We start from the raw sequence: 13261 nt of genomic DNA, 5'->3' as shown, positions 1-13261 counted from the left end.
GGCCTGCTGTGTGAGGGTCACAGCTGAAGAACACAGGCCGGCCATTAGGCAAAGGAGAAACCCCTGTGTGGCTGGGAAGCCACATGACCAGAAGGAGAGGGGCTTACAGGCATATAAACCCAGGGCCTGAGGCAAGGCAGGCAGTTTGGCCCTTCATGCTGCAAGAAGCAGGGGTCTGGGAGGAGGGACCTGACTGGCCAAGGAGGAAGGACTCTGGAGTGCAGGGAGTCACTGCACCACTGGGCAGTCAAGCTAAGTACTTTGACCTTGTGTTGTAGTGTTACCATGGGGTGATATTGACTCAGAATTAGGGGAACCTTTTGGAGTGGATGCTCATATTTTTCATTGGGGTTGAAGTTGGACTGGATTGTAGTGGTACAGATTATAGCTGTAGGGGAAGAGGAGGCCACTGAGAAGGGCACTAGGGACACCCTGGGTCCCAAACCCTGCAGAGGGGGTGGGGCAAGAGGGCCAAGGCCCAGTCATAAGCCCCAAGAAACTTGGAAATGGCAAGTAGTGCCCAAGGTGAGCACTACTATCATCTGGGGCCAATGGGCCAAGAGCCTGTGAGCGTGAGACCAGGAGCTGAAGGGCCTACAGCCCATGGCTGGAAGCTGGGGCCTAGGAAGTTAGGGTTCTGGGACAGTGGATCTTGAATGAAGAGGCCAAGTAAAGTTGGCCAAGGCCAGAGGGCCTCAGCCCAGACAAGGGCCTAAAATTAGAGGCAAACCCCCCTGCCCTTTAGGAGCAGCCTCCCTGTCCAATCATAACATCAAGGTATGGCAGATGAGACAACAGGGTGCCAGAGGGGTCAAGCAAGGCAGGATCCAGGAGGATGCTAGGGCTTGACTTGGCTTCCCCAGCAGTGGACCCCACTACACAGATACTGAAAGGAAGAGACAAAATGAACACAAGACTTCTGTGGACATTGGTTTAGGATATGGTAGCACTGTTGATAGAGTATCTGTCTCTTTGTATATTTTAGAGCAGGGGTAGGCAAAATGAGGCCTGGGGACTGGATGCAGCCCACCAGGCCATTCTATCCGGCCTGCGGGGCCCCTAAAAAATTGAAAAAATTAATACTGATTTGCCCTGGGCTGCCTGTCATGTGGTCCTCGATGGCTTGCCGAAACTCAGTAAGTGGCCCTCTGCCCAAAATAATTGCCCGCCCGTGTTTTAGGGGATTGGATACATTTTTTTTTAAATATTAAACCTGTTGTTTGATGTTGGATTCATTAATAAAGTTTTAAAAAGCAACATAGGTCTGGAAGGAGCTTCCTGGGCCATTGGGTCGAATCTCCTTCATTTGCATGCAACCATTTACCCAAGAAATCCCTGTAATCATCACTTCAAACCCTCCCATACAACTATAAATCACTATACCTAAAATGCCAACAATGCCTTTTAGCAGGGATATGGAACATATGGCCAGATCCAGGATGTGGGCTGGATCCAGTCTGGCTGACTACCAGTGGGCCACCAGAAGTTGGGGGCCTGGCTGGGCTGTGGGATTAAGTGTGGCCTATTGCAGAATCTAGACTGCTTGAGCCTACTGGACATAGCAATCAGCTGCAGGAGGGCAAATGGGGGCTGATATGCCTGTCCCCACTGCTGCAGCCCTGCCTCCCAGTGTGCCCCATGCTGGAGTCAGAGCTAGAGCTACTGGTGCAGCATGAGGCATTGTGGCAGCAGCAGCTTTAGCTCTGATCTGGGGTATGCATTGGCGCCAGCTTTGGCTCTGGCAGGGGTACACAGTGGGGCCTGGAGCCACTGCTGTGTACCCTGGGTCAGAACTGGACCTGTCACTTCCCTCATGTCCCAGACTGCATCTGGCCTGGGGCACCAAGAGTCTGAAACCCTGCCTTATAAAATAGCTGAAAACAGGGGGGATAAGGACACTGCCAATATCCTGCCACTGCAATGACAGGAAAGTAGTTGGTTTATTTATTCTTCGAAGATCCAAAGAAAAGGACCATACCCCACATTACAGAGGAAGGTACAAACACATGTTCATTCCTGACCCTAAATGGGATGATCATTCTTCTTCTTTGTCATGCTTCCAATCCAACCTTTCTATATGGTTCCCAATATTCTGCACAGGCCATTGCCAAATCTCACTAGGTGCTTTGTGGTGCTACAGGGCTTCTCAGATGATCCATGGTTTGCTTCTCCTGACAAACGCATTGGTCAGTTGTGTAGAGGCCCCATGATTTCAGGAGAGAGTTGCATCTGTCAAGACCTGCTCTCAATCTGTTCAGGCTCCGTCATGTGTACCATTTGTAATTAGAACCCAATGCTGACTCCTCACTGCAGGTAATTCCTCACCAGCTCCATCCAACAGCTTTGTCACCTAGTTTCTCCCACTCTTTTTGCAGAAGGTAGTTCTAGCTAATTTTGGTGATGTGGTCAATGGTATGGTAGAAGACAAAAAGCTATTTCCATATGGCAGGTGGCAATCTAACTCTTGTACCTACTAATTGATGTCACCTGTTACTTTCCTCCTGATGTAAGGGGCCACTATTGCCAGATAGTGCATATAGGCAGGGAACAGGGGTGGGTTTTAAGCAGCCTGTTATAATTCTGCATATATCATTTAGGATACCAATGTGTTTACTGTGATTTGAGCATCCCCGGGTGGTGCAGGCATATTCAGCAACAAAGAAACAAAGTGCTGAGGCAGTAGTGTGTAAGGGTGGATGGATGTGTTCCCCACTTGGAATTTGTGAGCTTATACAGAATGTTGTTTTGTGTTCACCTAGGCTTTGGTATTTAATATGTATTTTTGTAATTAAGTGTACAGTCCAGTGTTACCTCTAAGTAGACCAGGTGTTTCTGATGTTTAAGACTCTAGTCACCCCAGGTGACATTCAGGTGTCATTCAACATCCTGGTTTTTCAGATGGAAAGCACAGATCTGTATTTAGCCTGTAAGGGAAGTGGCATTATCAGTTTTACAGGGTAAAGTGAAGTTGTAAGGCACAGTGCAAGATCAGAGGGTAACTTGTAAACAGAATCCACAGATACCAGGTGCCAAATTTCCTGATTCAACCACTGGAGGTGCTAGTAACTATGGAAGGGAGACTGCAGTGAAGGTTACCAACTTAAACCTCCCTTGCTACAATTTGAGACCATTGTTCCTTGTTCCATCATATGCACCACTGAGAACAGTCTAGCTCCATCCTCTTTGGAACTACCCTTCAGGTAGCTAAAGGATGCTATCGAATCCCTCCTCAGTCTTTTCTTCTGTAGATTAAGTAAGTCCAGGTCCCTCAGCCTTGCCTCAGAAGCTGTGTCCCAGCCCCCTAACCATTTTCACTGCCCTCTGCTGGACTCTCTTCAATTTGTCCATACCCTTAATGTAGTGGGGGGCCCGAAACTGGACACAGTACTCCAGGTGTGGCCTCACCAGTGCTAAATAGAGGGGACTAATTACTTCCCTCTATCTGCTGGCAATGCTCCTACCAATGCAACCCAGTATGCTGTTAGCCTTCTTGGCAACAAGGGCAGTGTTGGCTCATTCAGCTTCTTGTCCACTGTAACCCCCAGGTCCTTTTCTGCAGAGATTCTGCTTAGCCAGTTGGTCCCAAGCTTGTACAGGTGCATGGAATTGTTTTATTTTAAGTGCAGGACTTTGCATTTGTCCTTGTTGAACCTCATGAGATTTCTTTTGGCTCAACCCTCCGATTTGTCTAGGTCACTCTGAATCCTGGTCTTAACTTCCAGTGTATCTAACTTCCACTGGTCTTAACTTCCAGTGTATCCCCCCAACTTGGTATCACCTGTAAACTTGCTGAGAGTGCCCTGCATCCAATCTTCCAGCTTGTCAATAAAGATACTGAACAAAACTAGCCCCAGGACTGGCCCTTGGGGCACTCTTCTTCATACCAGCTACCAACTAGACATCAAACCACTGATCACTACCCTGTTGAGCCTCACAATCCAGGCGACTTTCTATCCACCTTGCAGTCCATTCATCCAACCCGTATGTCTTTAACTTGTGTGGAAGAATGTTGAGAGACTGTACCAAAAGCCTTACTAAAGTCAACGTATAGCTTTCTCCGTGTCCACAGAGCCAGTCATCTCTTCATAGAAGGCAACCAGGTTGGTCAGGCATGGATTTGCCCTTGGTGAATCCACGCTGACAGTTCCTGATCACTTTCTTCTCCTCCAAGTGCTTGGAAATGGATTTCTTGAGGACCTGCTCCATGATTTTTTCTAAAGATTGAGGTGAGGCTGACTGGTTTGTAGTTCCCTGGATCCTCCTGCTTCCCTTTCTGAAATGGCCTGCCCTGAACTCAGCTGTGTGCAAGTGGCACAGCTGGGACTCCACTTACCTTATCCCTGGGTCATGGGAGGAGGGGGAAAGGGGCCCATCCCTGGCTGGGGCTGATGCAGCCACAGGGGCTTGGAAATGTGACAACTGCCACCACTCCTGCTGCCGCCACACTTCTGACCCTGGGAGGAGCCCCTGTCTGTAGGCCTGGTCTAGGCTGCGACCCCTGCTTTGGGGGGACCCTAGACTGGGTCAAACGTCAGAAGCAGGGCGATAGCGAGCTCGGGCGGCTGAAGGACACGGAGACCTGTGCGGGCAGCCATGTGCACAGCGCCCAGCCCGAGGCCCTGCCCTAAGCAGCGCTGCGGGCAAAAAAGATCACGCGGGCGACTGACACACGCCACACCAAGCTCCGCACTGCGAGCGCGTCACTTCCGCTCCTTGCCTCGGCAGCCGCGTGGCTGCGGCAGTCACGTGATCCTGGCGGGGCAATGCGCGTCCGCGCTGCCGCGCTGGGGGAAGGGGTGGCCGTGGCAGGAAGATGGCGGATGATAAGGTAAGGAGCGGGTAGTTTCTCTTGGCGCCTGTGGGCTGGGGCTGGGGCCGGGGCCGCGCCGCGTCGTATCGGGCGTCTGACGTCGGACGAGTCCAGGCAGCGGGGCAGGCTGAGCCGCTGCGAGGTCCGCCTGGCCCGGCCCCCAGGCCCGCTCCCGTCTCGGGCGCTCGGGGCTGCGGCCGGGCTGACCCGCCCCCGCCGAGCTGTCGCTGCGTGCCCGAGGAAGCGGCGGATCTCCCCTGCCGCTGGAGGCTTCTCGTTCCTTGGGGGCTGGCCCCGCTCGCCCTTCGGGCCGGGCCTGGCGCTCCCCAGGCCCCTCGAGCGCTCCCTGTCGCCTGCGACAGTGGTCTGGGCCTGCAGAGTAGTTTCTTCTGAAAACGGGGTTGTGCCGGACGTGCTCCTGGCGCCGACCCTTTGTTGTGACCTGTCATTTGCAGGTGGAAGTGCTGTTCTTCGGCATCGCAAGTCTGACTGGCCTCCCCTCTGGGTTGCCGCGGAGCTGGGCCAAGCTTCCTGTGGGGTTGTATCTTTCCTCACCCCCTATTTCTTGTAGCTGTAGCAGCTGACCTGGGTTTCCTCAGTGCTCTGAAGCAGCCATCAGCTTCTGAGCCTTAGATTTTATAATGCTGTTTTCAGCCTGTGACTTCCTTGTGTAGCCTTACTTCTGTGCCAGTTATTGGGCTTGTGTGCCCACATGCCCATAAGTGGCAGGTCGCATTGTTTCAGTCCATCTCAAAATTGCACTCGGACGCCCCTTCAACTTGGGCCCCTTCTAAGCTTCCTTAGAATTTGAATGACCGAAGCTGAGTTCATTAACAGTGGATATGTTAAACACATGATTCCTATGCGTACCTACCTGGGAAACCTTACTTTTTTTCACCCCTGTTAGAGTAAAAATTATCTGTAACTAAACTGTGGCTTGAACTGGATACATCTGCCTTATTGGGTAATATCACTAATTGCTTATTGTTTCCTACTCCTCCTGGTTTGGGGCTTAATTTCTTGACTAAAGAGTCATTTTCTGAGCTAAAGGAGTCTTACTCCCTGTAATTAAATTGCAGAATTGCATATTTGTATGCTATATACATAGTCTTGGCAGAATTCAGTTCCTGTTTTTTAACAATTTTGAGGGCTAAAATTGATGTTTATTTTAAACATCTATTTCAATTTTATCAATTTAAATTTTCCATTTTAAATTGTACAAAATTAAGGGTGTGGGGGGCAGACAACTTAGTAATGATGGTACACTGTTAAAAGCTTTCTAAAATCATACGACAAAATATAAAAAGTAAATATCCATGAATCAATAAAGTATATCTGCTCTAAATCATGCTGTCCATTTGGTAGTACGTTGATACCAGGCAATGAGAGTGGAGGCTCCAGAGTCAAGTGTGGGAGCAGGGGCTGGGCTAGGGGCTGCTGGCTGTAGCTGCCTGTGGCACAAGGCTTGTCAGGGGACTCCTGGCTGTCGAATGCTGCTGAATTCCCTGAGCTGTGCTGTGTCAACAGGCGGTGGCTGCCCAGCCTAGGTAGGAAGCAGCTCCTTGCAATCCCTGAGGGGGCAAGACTTGCCTAGTGGGCACTAGCCGAGGGGCGGCCTGGCCCCTTGACAGTCTTTGCCTCCTGCCCCACTGGGCAGTGCAGAGGCAGCAGCTGGGCCCTGGGGGAACCCCTACCCCAAGCACGCAGGGGCTGGGCTTTGTGGGAGTTTGGCACTTGATCCGGGGCTGGGACCTAAGCAGAGTGAGTGGCCAGAGGCACTGGGCTTCTGGCTGCCAACAGCCCTGCCCCTCCACACAGGACTTGAGACTCCTCAGCAGCCAACCAACCCCCTTCCCATCCTCTCCAGCAAGCCCTGCTGGTATGGGCCTCAGCTCCTGCAGTGGCTGCATGTATCTGTGCGTGTGTGCACGTGCATGTGGGTGCTGCCCCCATCCCAGATTTCTTTGCCCCCATTCCAGATTTTCTTTTTTTTCTTGCATCCCCTTTCTATACATTTTTATTATTACCAATGGAAATATTTTTTTTTTTGTGGTGCTGTGAGGTGAAGTCAACCTTTATCGATGTATATTTAGGCTTGGCAGGATTGGATTTTTATTGCTAAACAATGTCGAGTCTTTGTTTCCACTACATAGGACTCGCTACCAAAGCTGAAGGATCTAGCTTTTTTGAAGAATCAGTTGGAAAGCTTACAGCGAAGAGTTGAAGATGAAGTGCATGCTGGAGTGGGACAGGTAAAGTCAGAGTTCCTTAATGCTTTAGCCTTTTACCTTCCAAATGATAGTGAATAGGCTGTTGTATCATTTCCCAAGAGAGAATGTATCCCCGTTCTTTCAGAGTAGCTCCTAGCTTTAATGTGTCTTTTTTGGCAGAAATGTTATTTTTTCTATGTTAATAACATTACACCATCCCTACATTTGGGGGAAACTGGTGGGGAAAAAAGAACACATTTCAACTCTTCTATGGTACATAATGGTTTTGTCCAAAAGGTTGTTTTATTCCTTTCTTATCTCTTTCTCTGCAGAATGGATCTTTGCTGGCATCTCCATTTCTCAAAGGCTTCCTGGCAGGTTACGTTGTAGCCAAACTCCGCTCTTCTGCTGTCCTTGGATTTGTGGTTGGGACTTGCACTGGAATATACTCAGCTCAAAACTATGCCATTCCCAATGTTGAAAAGACAATCCGAGACTATATCAGCTCGATGAAAAAAGGACCAGATTAAAGGGGAAGCCTTTGGGCAGAGGTGCACTCCAGAAACAGCTCTTCTCATTTTAGACATGCTAGACAATTGACAATAAAAGACTGTAACAGGCCTCCCAGGATAACAGGATACATCATTTATCTCCAGTGGAAAACAAATTCAATACCAGATCAGTGTGAAATCAGCAGGTCTGATTTAATAACATGTTGTAATCAGAATAACATGCAAATGCCAATCACTATTTTATGCTGTTCAGGACTTTCATGTGTCAAAATCTGAATGTTGACAGCTGCCTTTCTCATAATAATTTATCAACCTGCTTTTCCCCTGGTGTAGTGAAAGGGCGTGTGTCAGATCATGTCACTTGCCATATGCATACTCTTCCACATTTTGGTTCCAGGAAACCTACTTTGTGTGACATTTGTGTTTCCTTCCTTAACAAAGTGCAAACATGTTCCTCTCCATATTCCTTGCTGTTATGAATAGTTCACTGTCTTCCTAATTATACATCTATTAATATGTGGCATTCATTGCATCTCCCTCCTGGTAGATGGTTTGGGGTTTGTTTTTTTTTTTAAGTAAGTTTGCACCTTAGATTGATCTGGCCTCTATTGAGGCCCTGACCTGGAAAAGGGTTGGGTGCTATCCTTTGCTCTTCGCTGCAGTCTTTCATGAGGATGGTTATTACTAATGTTAGTGCAGCTGGCTCTCTCCTCCACACCACCACTGGGAGGCTCAGGAGAGTGCTGTGGGGTCTGATGCTGATCCTGTCTGTAGCTATCTATGGTGCTCATGCTCCCCTACTGACTCTGTGCAAAGTAGATGGGAAGATCCTATTCAGCTCCTCATCTGTTGTGGTCCTTATTGAGCTGACCAAGCTGGTACTCTCCTTACTCTTTTTGCTGATTTGGGACCGAAAACTACTGCGACGATCTGTTTCATGGAATCACGCCACCCCCTTTGCCCTCTCTGCACTATTATATGCTGCTAACAACAACCTTGTGGTTCACATGCAGCTCTTTATGGATCCTAGCACCTACCAGGTCCTAAGTAACTTGAAGATTGGCAGCACTGCTCTCCTTTATAGCTTGTTCCTGCACCAAAGGCTCTCTCTGCGCAAGTGGCTGGCCCTCTTCCTGCTAACAGCTGCAGGGGTGAGCTACACCTACGGAGGTCTCCAGGATTTGCAGCACCCCACCAGCACCTCCAGAATGCAGCTGCACATCACTCTCCTTGGCTTGCTGCTGATCTCCATGTACTGCCTGATATCTGGCTTGTCTGCTGTTTATACTGAAGTCATCCTGAAAACCCAAGACCTCCCTCTGAACCTCCAGAACTTGTTTCTTTATTCCTTTGGAGTCCTGCTAAATGTGGTTGTCCATCTCTTGAGCAGCAGGGGGACTGGATTCCTGGAGGGATTCTCATCCTGGGTGCTGGTAATCATTGTCAGCCAGGCTCTGAATGGCTTGATCATGTCTGTAGTCATGAAGCACAGCAGTAATATTACCAGGCTTTTTGTGATCTCCTGCTCCATACTGGTGAATGCCCTGCTGTCTGTTGTACTCTTCAACCTGCAGCTCACCACCTTTTTCTTCTTCGCTGTCCTGTTAATTGGGCTGGCTGTTCACTTGTACTATGGAGCCACATAAGCTCTACCTCCCTGTCTTGCAAGATACAGCTGGTTATTGAGGCAACATCTGAGCAAGTATGGGCTGTTTTGAGGGGATGTAACTACATGTCGTCTTGTATCTCTTTTTTTTTTTTTTTCTTTTTTTTTTATACAGCAAACACATACTTTACTTCGGTCCGTCTACCTAGAGGATGGATCCTACTCAGAACCACTTTCTCTGAGGGGTGGGGAAGACAGCATGGGGGATGTTTTGCCTGCAACCAAACACTAATTGTCATGACAAAGGAAGCTTGTCCATAGCTAGTGCATGTACAGCCAGTAATTGGATTATTCCCATGCAGAGATCAATGCTAGAAGCAAGAGGAGGGAAACTGCTCATTGCTCTGTATTTTGCAGACATAAGACTTGAGGCCATGATATGTTAAGTCTTCAACTCCCCGTTGATTTCCTCCTCATCCCTTCACTTTGTAGATTCCCTTTTAGGGGACAGGTAAGAGATCTTCCTAGGGAAGACTAAAGTAGTGGGACAGGAACAGCAGATTGATGGATGTTCTAAATGCCCCCCTCCCTCCACCTTCTCTCTTTGCCTATGCTCCCATCCCCAGGCCCTCTCTCAGGAGACCACTGACAGCACTATTCCCAGGGTCATTTAGAAGGCATGCACTTAAGTGTTGTGTGCTGCCTTCTCTGCCCCTGGGCTGTGCTGTTGCCTTTACAATGCTCTGGACCTTGATGGCTCCCATGCATGACAGACTCAAAGTGCCTTTGAAGGGGTGTAGCATCCTTTGCAGTCTGCTCAGTTTTTACTCTGAAGCAGAACCTGGAGCCTTGTGTTGCTGCAGTGTGTGGTGGCTGCCTTGCCCAGACCCCTCCTATCCTACATCCTGCTCTTGTGACAGAGCACCAAAGAACTGTCTCTTTTTCTCTTCTGTCACTGGTAGTGACTTCTGCCAGTGTATCACAAGGAGGTCCCATCAGTGACCAGCTCCTGGTTGGGTGTAGATCTGGGGTTTCAGCCTTATATGTGCATACACTTGCCATCTACACCTAGCATGTGCACTTTGGAAGATTCAGGTGTTAGTCTTTATTAAGACTCCTTGATACCTGGGACCCTGCCAGGGCAAGAATCTTGCTAGTACCACACTGTTCTCTAAGTAGCTGAGTTCTGACTTTTCTGCTGTCACTCTCTATTTGTCTATAACTCTGTGTCTGTATAACAAAAATGCTCAATAGAACTTGTTAGCAGAGTTCTCAGTTTTAGTGTCACATGGGAGCGGCTGTGGAGGCCAGAGAAAAGCCCTGTTATTTGGGAAAGGATGGGCATCTTCCAGAATGGCAGGAATTCTTAGCAAATGCCCAGGCCCAATTCAGAATCAGCTGGGAGCTTGTGCAGTTCTGGGGGAGGGGTAGCTTGGCAGTCCTGGAGAATGAGTTGTCACAGAGCAGGTATAGCAGTGACCACAGCCGTTCCCTTCCCCTTCCATGGTCTGGCCTCTATCTCTGCTCAGTACCTACGGTCCAGCTGTATTTTGGTGTCTCAGTCTGGGTACTGGAATTGTCGGTCTGTGTCTGTTGCTGGGAATGTATCCCTTTGAAAATCTGTCTTTCTGTCCCTGCCAGCCTCCCAGTCTATGGCTACAACTGAAGCCAAGGCAGGCAGCTCTATGCTCTGCCCTTGCTGGAGCAGGGTCCTGAGCAGCCAGCTTGGTGGGGAGGGCTTTACTTGGTGCCTTTATTTGTACTGGAGCTCAACAGTGGTCTCTGTGCTGAGTGGGGTTCAGGTGCCTTTGAGGTGGGCCTAATGCTGCTGCTTTCTTCTCAGCTGGGAGCACAGCCTCTTTCTGAGGCTAGGAAGGAAACTTGTGCTGGCCCTGTAGCCTTGTGCTGCTTTTCTCCTGCACTTTTGGCCTGACTGAGCTGTAGAAATTTAACCTGTCAGCTTGCAGAACTACATAGGTGCTGCCCTGTAGGGTGGCATCTCTCTGCTCTGCACTCCTGCCAGCTCAGGCAACCCCAGCAGTGTGCATCCTGGCTGCTGCAGGGTGATCTCCTCTCTGTACATGCAGGCTAGACTCTACTACTGGGCAGCTACCTCCTCTCTCAAGCTGAATTGCCAATTTCCCTTTGTGCCAATCCCATGCTTGCAAGGAGGGGCTGGGGCCAGGGAGGGGGGGCTCCTGCTTCACACCTCTGATTGGTACAAGACCTGTGGGCTTCTGGAGGGGGGAGCTTATGGTGCACCTCTGCAGAGGGGTATTGTTCTGAGAGCACAGCTCCTAGCCTGTTTTATAAATGATGGGATTGTATCTGGACTTACATGAACTTTGGTTGGATGTGGTTTGATGAGCATTTCTCCAATGCACTGACCAGCAAAGCCTGCTCTGGTTCAGTCATTAAAGTTTACGGACCACCAGGCCTGTGTGAATCTCATAACTGTCCTTTTGCAAAGAAAGAGACTGGCCAGTTTGGTTTGGACCATGCATGAGTCTGTAGTGGCTCTAATGGTGATATCATGGGGCCCTTCACTCAGCTTGACAGGGTCAGAGGAGGGAGCTTGTTCAGTGGAGCTCAGCACCCATATGAACCCAACAGTGCGTAGGCTGTGGTATCTCACAGAGGGAACACAAACTTGCCTTTAGGTTCTGATATGATTGGGTCCCCTGTGTTTTGATTTCCCAGGTTGTTTCAAATGTGCTTGCTATTCCTGTGGGGTGTGATCCCTGGGGTCCTAGCATAAGGCTGCGGAGAGGAGGAAGTCTATTTAACCCTCTCCTTTCAGTTTTCCCTTTGCAGAGAGAATCCTTGCTCTGGGTCAGATTGATAGAACCTGTCTATGTGCTTCCTGTGACTACTCCCAGAGCTGCAACCAAGTGCTCTGTGCCCATTCCCTGCAGTGCTGTAGTACATGTGCATAACAAGCTGTTGCTCTGACGCCTGCACCTTGGATGTCTGAATCCAAAGTGGGAATGAACCAGTAAGAAAGCAGGCCACCTGGCTGTGTGGTTTGACCCATGGCAGAGGCCTTAACACCCTACCTGGGAAGGAGAGGAGACCCCAGCTGCTGGTCCCATAGGTGTGAGCTGCTAGAAGGCTATAGCTTGCATTCTTGCTGCTGAGCAGTCTGGGTCCTGTCCTATGCTATAGCTACTTTGCTCATTTGGGGTAAGATTTCCCATCTCTTAGTTACCTGGGCTCTGGATTCACCTTTGCTATTGTAGAGCTGGGTCACCAGGGTGGAATCCTGCAATAACCCAGCATTTAAGCCCCTCGGCTCCTGTTAGTACCACAGCTCTTCTAGGGGTGTTTCTCGCCTGTTTCACTTAACTGGGTGATATAGCAAGTGTAGCCTGGGGATTGTGCCTAAGTAGCACGTGCTTTCACAGCATCCTGAGTGAAGAAGGGCTGTGGGTGCCTTAAAGTTCTTTTCCTGCTTTCAAGAGTCAGGTTAAAGGGGCCATCAGTAAGGCCCTAAGAGTTTTTGGTAAGAAGGGAAACAGTAGCTGAAAACTAGCCCTGACTTGCAGGGACTAAGACTCTAATTACAGCCCAACAGTCAACACTGGAAGCCTCTGTTAGACCCTTCCATCACTGCTTGGCTACTTGTAGTAGTAGCTTGGTTGTCCAGAGCGGGGGTGTCCAACCTTTTCGAATGTGGGACCGGATCATGAACTTTTTATCACCCAGTGGGCTGGTGAGCCATATTCAAAGACCTTACAGGAAGTGGTATCATATCAGGAAGTGACGTCACATGACCTTTGACACCAATGAAGTTGCCAGCATTGACATGGTGCTGGTTGATAGGGCATGCATACCCAGGTTAACATGGTACTACAGGAGCTGCTTGGCTACAGCTGGGTTGACTTGGTGCTAGAGAAGCCGTGGGGCCAAGCCGGGGTTGATCTGGGGCCCGCCCAGCCTGCCGGGGCCATGCCCGGGTTGACATGGTGCTGCAGGACCCGCCTGGGCAGATCCGGGTCGGCACCGGCCAGGAAAAGCAGCATGCAGCTGAAGCCGGCTTCCTATGTGCTGCTGGGGGCAGGAGGAGGCCGGCTGGGTCTGCACCGGCCGGGCTCTCCCGTCCCCAGCAGCACATGAGAAGCAG

The 13261-nt window shown here is 49.8% G+C and overlaps 1 protein-coding gene across 1 annotated transcript; it reads left to right on the top strand.

The window, feature by feature from the left end:
* The first annotated feature begins 7960 nt into the window (after positions 1-7960).
* Positions 7961-9223, top strand: SLC35A4 (solute carrier family 35 member A4). Its single transcript, XM_019506588.1, has one exon. It carries the CDS (start codon positions 8201-8203, stop codon positions 9176-9178), a length of 978 nt encoding a protein of 325 aa, XP_019362133.1. The 5' UTR covers positions 7961-8200; the 3' UTR covers positions 9179-9223.
* Positions 9224-13261: the final 4038 nt, after the last annotated feature.

The sequence above is a fragment of the Gavialis gangeticus genome, unplaced genomic scaffold (assembly GCF_001723915.1).
Source record: "Gavialis gangeticus isolate Ggan-Ray unplaced genomic scaffold, GavGan_comp1, whole genome shotgun sequence".
NCBI lineage: Eukaryota > Metazoa > Chordata > Crocodylia > Gavialidae > Gavialis > Gavialis gangeticus.
The sequence above is the reverse complement of the archived record's forward strand: the minus strand, read 5'-3'. Positions and strand labels throughout refer to the sequence as shown.